The 9,046-nt window shown below is 54.6% G+C and overlaps 1 protein-coding gene across 1 annotated transcript in view; it reads left to right on the top strand.

Moving 5' to 3' along the window:
* Window positions 1–358: 358 nt before the first annotated feature.
* The window catches only part of DGAT2 (diacylglycerol O-acyltransferase 2), a 31,693-nt gene continuing 23,005 nt past the window's right edge, over window positions 359–9,046 (top strand). Inside the window, exon 1 of the mRNA XM_030333960.1 lies at window positions 359–584. Within this exon, the coding sequence (XP_030189820.1) occupies window positions 545–584 (40 nt within the window). The 5' untranslated portion in view covers window positions 359–544. The remainder of the gene's footprint in view (window positions 585–9,046) is intronic.

Genomic DNA, 9,046 nt, shown 5'->3' with positions numbered 1-9,046 from the left:
ATCCCGGCACCAGCGACGCGAGGCGGGACCTTAGCATCTTAGCCAAGCGCAGGCCCGGCCTCGGGCAGGCACCACCCGCTAAGGCGCTCGGCGGGCTGCACGAGCTCGGCGTCCGGGCCCAGCAGCCGCGGGTGCCCGCGGGACGGCGGCGGAGGGAGCCGGGAGCGGCAGCACGGCTGGAGCGCGCGTCCCGCGAGAGCCCCGGAGCCCGCGCCCTCCCGCGCCGCCGCGCGCTGCCGCTCCCGGAGGACGAAGGGCGGGCCGGGTGGAACGGCAGGCCCCGCCCCAGCCCGCGTCGGGCCGCCCCCGTTGTGAGGTGATAAAGCGCCGCGCTCCGAGAGCCGAGCGCAGTGGCCGCCACCGACGGCCCGCTTTCGGCAGCTGCTCGGGCCGCGACGGGCGGTGCGCCCCCAGCTCCCCGCGTCGGCGCCGTCCCCCGGCCCCCGAGCTCGGCGCGAAGCCCTGGCCCCGGAGGCCGGGGCATGGGCCAGGGGCATAGGGCGAGCCGGCTTCCCGCGGGGCCGTGAGCTGCAGCGGCTTCAGCATGAAGACCCTCATAGCCGCCTACTCCGGGGTCCTGCGAGGTGAGCGGGGCCGCCGGTGGGACAGGGGTCTGGGAGACGAGCCGTCGCCGCCCCGGGGGTCTGCAGGGCCTCGGCGGCTTCCATCCCGGGCTGGGAAGCTGCACGCGGGTTTTCGGGAAAGGATGTGACGAGGGCTGGGAGGCAGGCAGGAGTGTGTTCTTATAACGAGGGTACCTTGCTGGAGGACCGGCCAGTGTGCGGGTTGAGGTCCCGACCCCTTTTCTCTTTTCTTTTCCAAAGCTTGCCGCCCCCTCCCAGCAGCGCACCTAGGTCGGGGAAGAAGGAAGGATCCCGGTGACCTAGTCAGATGCAGGCGGCATGGTAGTCTGAGTTCATTCTTCACTCTGGCACTTATCAAGTTTTGAAACCCCTGTTACATCACTTTTCACCCCCCACCCCCACCCCCAGCTTGTGTTCCCCATCTGTGAGATGAGGTTGATATTTAACAACTCCTCCCCAACCCCCAGCACTGTCTGTGGCCCCTGCGAGTTCCCTCCCCTCTCTCCTCACCGGGTGGAGCATGCTATGAGAGACTGGATGGGGCCGAGTGGCAAGGTTTTGCAATCTTCTGAAATAGCCACCAGACTGGGAACATGCCTGGCTGGGACAGGTGTGCCCACACTGTACTCTGCCCTACTCCCATCCTCCAGCCAGTCTCAGGAGCCCACTCAGCAGCGACTGAGCCTGGCATCCTGAGAAGGTGGGGGGGGCGGGGGGGTACCCTGGGTACCCTCCATGTGGCCCATGTTCCTGTTCCACCAGTGTGGAGCTGAGGCCCTTGGTGAATATGTATATTCACTTATAGCTGGAGAAATTGATGGGAAAAGATATACCTTCCGGAGGTTTCCTCAACAGACGCCTTGGCCAAGAGGGACTCTGGGGAAGTGATCACTGCTATCCTAGGTCTGTGTGTTTTGAAGTTTCCCTCCCTCTGCCTAAAGCTTTAATCTGTTTGCTGAACCTCTCCTACTTAGCGTTTTTTTCCCCTTCGGTAACTGACAATCACCTACCCTACCCACCTTCATTACGAAAATAAAACTTACTAGTTATTGGGATTTTGAAAACTAGAGAAAAACGGGAACAAAATAACAATGGCTGGCCAATCAACTATCCAAAAATGGCTTCCTATTGCTCTTTGAGTATATTCCTTTATGATTTTATTTATACACATTATATAAAATTGAGGGCATCCTACAGATATAGTTCTAAATCCTATTTTCTCTGAGTAGTTCCTCTGTTCCTCAGAATCACTTATAATCTTCTAGTAGCTGCAAAGTAACCCACCCCGGCACTGCATCACGGTTTAACTATGTCCTGGGCATTGGCATTGCCCTTGGAAAGGTACTGAGCTGCTGTTGCCATTTTGGGGGCAAGCAGCCTGCTCCGTGCATCCGGCCCAATAGCCTATGACAGCCTCTTCTCTCACTTGAGAGTGCTTTTCTGTTCACTGTGCCCTTTGATGCCCATGTCAGGGGAAGGAAGGGACTTACCCATGTTCATGCTTTTAAAAATGCTTTTGTCTCCAGGGGATGGGATAAGGATGCTCTCTAGGGTAGTCCTTCCCGGAGATCCCCTTCCCTCGCTTCTGCTGTCCACTGGCTGTGAGCTGCATCCTTCTAGGAGTTGTTGACTCTCATGTTTTTGACCTAGCACCTGTACTTCAGGAGGACTTGTAGTCAATAAAAGTGACCAACTCATTTAATATCCCCATGTTGTTTTCAGATCTTTAAAACGTGTTCCCCCCCCCTCCCTTTTTTTTAACTGGCTGCAAGGAATTCCATCATGGGATGTAGCAAGGGCTGGTATGAAATGCAAACCAGTCACATGGTAGCTCTCTGGACCTGCTTTGGTGAAAGGCTGGGTGGGGTAGGGGAGGGTGCTGAAGCAAATGCTATGTTATCTGGGCATCTTCATTAGATGGCTTTCTACATCCTTGGTCTTGGAAGACACTCCCCAGTGGCCTGGTTTGCCTCTCTGGATAAGTTGCCACCATTGTGAGGTGGCGAACACCTGGTCAGTGGCGATATTCAAGGAGAGACCATGGATTCTGTGAAAGGAAGTCCTGTCTTGGGTGAGAGATTGAAGTCGATACCTTGGTAACTGGTTTGTTGGCCAAAAGAGAAAGCCAGCTGTGGGAGCATGGGTAGGTGGGTGTCTGCTGGGGGAGGCGGGAGTCTGTGTTGGTAATTTCTAATCTCTGAAGGACTATCCTGTGCCTGGGGTGGAGGCTGAGTTAGTCACATGTGCATTCCTGCCTTTGCCCCTGGACCAGAGGCTCTTCGGGACAGAACCCGCGGGCACTGCCTATATCCTCAGGGTTTAGCACAGGACCCAGCACAAAATCGTGGCAACTCCAGTAAAATTCTGAGCTGATCTGTTTGTTCGATGTGCCTCCAAAAAGCAAGACCAGGAACAGGGGTAGGTTTACGGGGGGCAGGTTCTGATATGATGGAGGAATCCTTTCTAATAGCTGTTGAGGACTGTAAAAGACTTGGTGTGGGTAAGGATCGAACTCCCCATTACCGGGGGTATGCAAGCAGGAGCTCGGTAGGGAGTGAAACTAGGAGGTTAGGTTGTTGGCTAACTCTGGAACTGAGGGTTGACAGTCCCCTAACCCAATCCTGAATCATAGGAGAAGAATGGCACTCCCCTGTTCCCCTCTCCCCCGGTTCTTTGTAGATGTCTTTCTACCCTGTACCACTTCCCTAACAGCACAGAGGCCACTTTGGGGGCCCTCTGTGCTGCCAAGGGCTCTTGTGTGCTGGGAAAGGAGGGCCAAGAGTGATATTTTCTTGGCAGGTTGAGTGACTCAGTAGCCAGTGTGGAAATCCTGCTCCACCTCCATCCTCCCACCTCAAATTCAGCAGCAAATACTTGAGTCATAAAATCAAAGCTATCTGTTCGTGCTGGGTCTGGGCCAGCCTTCAAGTTACCTGTGGGATACTTAGGGCCCCAGAGAAAAGGGACTGGTTCAGAGTTATCAAAGCAAGGCCTGGAATCTAGATGCATCTCCCAGTCTGTGATTTGCCTCCTTAACCAAGAGAGAGGTGGTGAGGGGCTGAGCACAGGGTTCTGGCTATTGAAGACCCTCAGCAGTTTCCTGAAGGAGTAAAAGTTGCTCCCAGTCTCCATGATGGGGTGGTAGATCCCCTCTTCCCAAGCTTTTGGAGGAAACACCCCCAGCTGCCTGATGGATAGAGACATCACAGGCCCCCAGAGCTCTGATGATCTGCCAGTTGCCTCTCATCATACATCAAACCTTCAAAACTCTTCCATGAGGTCATGAAGCCCCCACCACCTTAAAACATCATCTCCTGCCATGCTGTGCTCCAGAACTGCCAGTGGTCTTCCTGTTCCTCCAGCATTCCCACTAGTTCTGTCCTACCTCAGGCCCTTTGCATGTGCTGCCCTTCTGTTCAGATCTTTGCATGGCTGCTTCAGATTCTTTAGTCTCCTCTCAGAGACCTTTTCTGACCATGCCATGTGTAAAACTGCCCCCTAGTTGCCACAACTTGTTTTATTGTTTATAGCCCTTATCGTTACCTAAATTATCATGTGTCCTTATCTGTTTAGGTAATTGTCTCCCCCATAAGGTTGTCAGCCCCTCCGGAACAGGGACCTTGTCTTTGTCAGTATTGTGTCCCTTGCATTTGGTATCGTGTATGTAGTAGGTGCTCAGTAAATATTTGTTCAATGAGTGAATCATTAATGGAACCTCCGCCCTCCTGAGAGCTGCCCTGTTCCTCTTGGGAGGAACCCCTGCTTTTAGCTTCAGTGTGATTCCTCAGTCCTTCTTCCAGCTGTCTCTGTGCCTGCTGGGTGCTGGGGCTGCAGCTGTTCCCTGCTGTGGAGATACCCTCAGTCTCATGAGGAGCTGGCTCCAGGGAGGAGTGCCAACTGGGGGACCTGGGCTCCTCATGGTCCCCCTTATCATTTCCAGAGCCTTAAAAGCCAGAGGTCCAGGATGCCAGCCCTAGCTCCCCTCTGGGATATGGCTGGATGGCCCACTCACCCTCTGGGGATCTCACTACCCCATACGGAAAATAACATCAAACATCTCAAACACTCAAGAGTGTGAGGGTTTGAGTGAACATAAGCAGAAAGTCCTTTGCAAAGCAACTCGTAACGAACTCCAGTTCATCCTTGTCATTCATCCTGTGTGACATACGCAGCAGGCTCCCACCACTGGAGAGTGGCACCTTCCCTGCTCTGATGCATCCAGGAGGGCTGTGCCATGGTGGGGACTTGGGGTGTGGACCTTTCGGTTTACTAATGGAATGCCTTCTGTGTGTCAGGCTCTGTACTATGCACGGGTCGGTCTGTCCTGGTCCCTGCCTTTGATGGGGATGTACGCAAGATGACAGTGCACCGTGATGCACACAGTGATGGGGAAGGAAGCATGGGGAACTGTGGAGGCCTGATGGTGAGGGTGGGGCAGCGAAACCATCTTGAGTCAGCGAAGGCTTTCTAGAAGAGGTAACATTTAGTCTGGATATTGAAAGATGGAAAGGCATTAGCAAGGCAGGCCAGAGCATTCAGGTACAGGGAACAGCATAAACGGAAGCATGAGATATGGGTGGGATGGGCAGTTTGACTGCAGGGCCTCTGACTAGTGAACATGGGCTGAGGCCCTGCTGCACCGAGAGGCAGAGACAAGGGAGACAGAGGATGCTGTGTCCAGGCCCCGGGTGGCTCGTCTGTAACCACCTGGGGGGAAGATTTGAGAGCTCCTGGGAAAGGTGCGCTCAGACCTTCTTGGCCTCCGGCACTTCTCGGGTCTCCTGGGTATGCAATGCTGCCGGCAGAGCTGAGGGCCTGGGGTCTGCCACTGAACTGCTCTGCAGCCTCAAGAAGCCACTGCCCCTTCCTCTCAGTCTCCTCATCTATGAAATGGGCAGAAGCATAATAAGAGTAGCTACCCAGGTTGTGGTGCAGATCCAAGGAAGCCGAACCCACAAACCCTTTGGGCAAATCAACAGAAGGAGGAAACATGAATTCCTTTCATCATTAGAGCAGATTTAAGCATCCTGAGTACAGGGCCAGGAGCCTAACTCTGCATCCGCTTCCCACGTGACCTTGGCAAGACCCTGCCCTCTTGGGACGTCAGGCTCCTTATCTGTACAGTGAGGAAAGCTAGATGAGCCATTCTCCTTGGATTTATTTCAGCTCTGCTGCAAAAATATGGTTTCAATCCTGCCCCTGACTGCTGGGGGACCCTGGGGCTCAACCTCCTCCCCATTCCCATTCTCTATTTGTCTTTGTGAAAGTGGGCCCGTGTCTGCCCGGGGCCCAAGTGAGGCCCCAGAGGAGCCCGGCTCCCCATACTTGCTCATGGATTATGATAGGGGCCTATTTGGAGACTTCTGGGTGACATACCCGAAAGGCGGTGGTATTGCCATGGCAACCCCTCCCACCTCGGTAGCTATTTTTTTTTTACTGTGCCAGAATGTGGGGGTGGGGAAAGTGGGCCATTGGGGTCCTCAACAATCACCTCCAGGGTTCCAGAATCTTGGGCCCATGACATCCCAAGAGCCCCACTTTCCTGACCTCACCTCCCAGGACCCTACCCTACTTCATGAAAACCAAATACTTGGAAGTCCAGGCCTCTAGAATAGCCCAAGGAAGGGCTTGTAGTCCCTTTAGGGGATCTTTTGTGGCTAAAAATTCATTAACAGATTCTAGCAGAGCACAGAAGGCTCAACTTGTCAGGACCTCAGATTTTAGTTAATCCAACCCAAACCCCTAATTTAGGGCCAGGAGGAAAGAGGGAAAGAGGAGGCCCGGGAATCTAGCCCATCTGGATATGGAGGACGCCTCGTCCCCTGCCAAGATCCAACACGGGGGTCCTGAAGACTGACAAGCAGGAATCCACTGAGCTCATGCAGACTCCTGAGGCCAAGCCAGGGGCTTCCCAGCCCACAAGCCCACCACAGCTGTATGTTGGCCTCCCCTTTGGGCCAATGGGCCCTGCTTTAAGGACACCTAACCCTTAAAGGGGACACTATTAGTCTTTCCAGGAGAGAACCTGGTGAATGGCCAGCTCGTGGCCAAGGGGCCCGGAGGCACCATCTGCAGTTAGCAAAGGGGATGGGAGGGGTGGACAGCAGTGTTCTTGGTCTTGGGGATGGAGCCCAGGACTCCTTGGCCTGGCATTACTGGTCCTTCATGGTTCCCTCTCTACTCTGTCAACTAGACTCATCCACTCACACAGTTGCTTTACTCTAGCCTGGCTGAGCTATTTGCAGTTAATTCCTCAAATTTGTGTTCTCTTCCTTCTAGGCCTTTGCAAATGCCATTTGTAGGACTCCAGCACCTGAGGTCCTGACTCTGTACCTCCCTCCTGTCAGCCTGGCTAATGCTTACTCATTTACATGTCACCTGACCATTACTTCTTCCAGGAAGGCATCTCTGAGAACATCCTCCAGCACAGGTTGGGCTCCCCCCCACCCCAGATTTCCCAGCCCTGACTTACCATCTGTGCCTGATTGTTCACAGACCTGTCTCCCCAGCCACAGCAGGGGTGTGCTGCCCAGGGGCAGAGCCCAGGCTCCAGCAGGTGCCCAAGAAGCAAAGGAGAAGCAGGGTCTGGAAGCTCCCATCCAGTGTAGTGCCTGGCCTGGTGTGTAAAGGGTGCTTAGAAAGCACCTATTGAATGAATGGTAGTGTTTGGGGGCTCCGTCCTCTCCTGCACTCTGGAACCTGCCACTGCCGCTCCTGCATTTAACTCCAGCCTGTCCAGCTGGAGGAGACCCGTCCCTCCTGATTGCCCAGGAAGCTCTGGTTGATTCTCTGCCATGGCCCAGGTCAGTCAGCTGTGGACAGGGCCTATCTCTGTGCTTGTCCGGGCCCTGTTTATTCTTCTCCGTCCCCTCCAGTATCCAGTCATGCAGTGAACACCTGGCCGAGCACCGGCTCTGGACCTGACCCCATCGTGGGCACAGGGACCCAGGTGAACAAGATGAGGTCCCTGCCGACAAATGCACACTCTTCCCGATAACAAGAAAGTCTAAGAGTAGTGGCGCGGTAGGCTTCCCCAAGGAAGAGTCGGCCAGGAAGGTTGAGGGAAGTCTGAGGTGTCAGCGCTCAGTGCCTGGCAGGTGTCTACCAACACGAGCTGAACGTCTGACCAGACTGGACCCGAGGGTGATAGGACTCTAGCTGGGGGACTGCAGGCAGGGCCAAGGGTGTGGGGAGGCTTCCTGAAAGGAAGGAGTATCTGGCTGAGCACGTGGAGAGGTGTGTTGTGTGCAAGGCTTACAGGAGCGCAGGCATGGACGGGGACTCTAAAATCCCCTGGCACGTCTCCCTGGAGCCATGGCTGGCCTTCCCGTCACCACACGTGTGACTCCGGCCGAAAGGTGCTTGTGGGGGGCCACGAAAGAGAACTTGCCTCTGGCCTTAAAGAAGCGGCTTTGTTAGGCACTTGGCCTGGCTTCCCGGACCTCCCTGGGACTAGAAGGGTCTGCCAGGGGTCAGTATGTCCATCTTTCTGCCTCTATGCATTCTCATACCCAGCTCTTTGAAGTAGTTTGGGGCAACTTCCTCACTGGCCACTTGGCAGCTGATGTCTGAGGGCAGGGCTTAGGTCCAGGTGGGTCTGGCATCCTTGGGGTTGAGGACATGAGCAGGATGATATCCCCCCCCCATCAAGAGACCCCTAAAGCTGTTCACATCTCTTGACCTCGCTGGCATCTTCCTAGTGTCGATCAGAGTGCCAGACACTCTGTCCCTTTTTCGTAAGTTGTTTAGACTCCTCACAACAATCCTGTATAAGTAAGGATGACACTGAGTCTCAGACAGGGAAGTGCCTCTCAGGGTCTCAAAGCAGGCGAGAGTCAGAGCTGGGGTTTGAATCCCAAAGTGTGTGGATGCTAACACCTCTGCCTCTAGGCAGGGCAGGGCTTGTTATACCCATTAGACAGGAGAGGAAACTGAGGCTCACTTGATAATTACCTAGCGTTCACGCAGGTCTTTACTTTTTATGAAGCTCTTGCCTATACATTACCTCATTTAATCCTTACAAGAATTTGGCAGGGTGGGTATTAGCCCCACTGTATAGATGAGGAAACTGAGGTTTGCACAGGAAGTGACTCACCAAGGCCACACTTCCTGTAGGTTAGTGGCCACCTTCTCCCGACGCCCAGCCTCTCGTCCTCTGCACCTTTTCCAGGCTGGCATGCCCCCTCCCCAAATGCCAGTGTGAAGGTGGCTGGAGGAAGTGGTGTGGGCCGTCCTGAGGCAGGACCCACAGCTGTCCATGTGTGCTCCTTCCTGGCGGAGGCCAGCCTTGCTCAGGGCATCCTCTCCACAGGTCAGAGGATCCTCTTGTCCCCTCTCTAGCTCATCACTCCAAGTTATTTTTCTTCATAGCTCTCATGCGCGCCTGGCATTACATCACACATTTACGTGTAGGTGTTTTATCTGTCCCTCAGCAGGATTCAAGCCCCTGAACAGGCACGACA

The sequence above is a fragment of the Lynx canadensis genome, chromosome D1 (genome assembly GCF_007474595.2).
Source record: "Lynx canadensis isolate LIC74 chromosome D1, mLynCan4.pri.v2, whole genome shotgun sequence".
NCBI classification, from domain to species: Eukaryota; Metazoa; Chordata; class Mammalia; order Carnivora; family Felidae; genus Lynx; species Lynx canadensis.
Note: the sequence above shows the minus strand (reverse complement) of the source record. Positions and strands in the feature narration are given on the sequence as shown.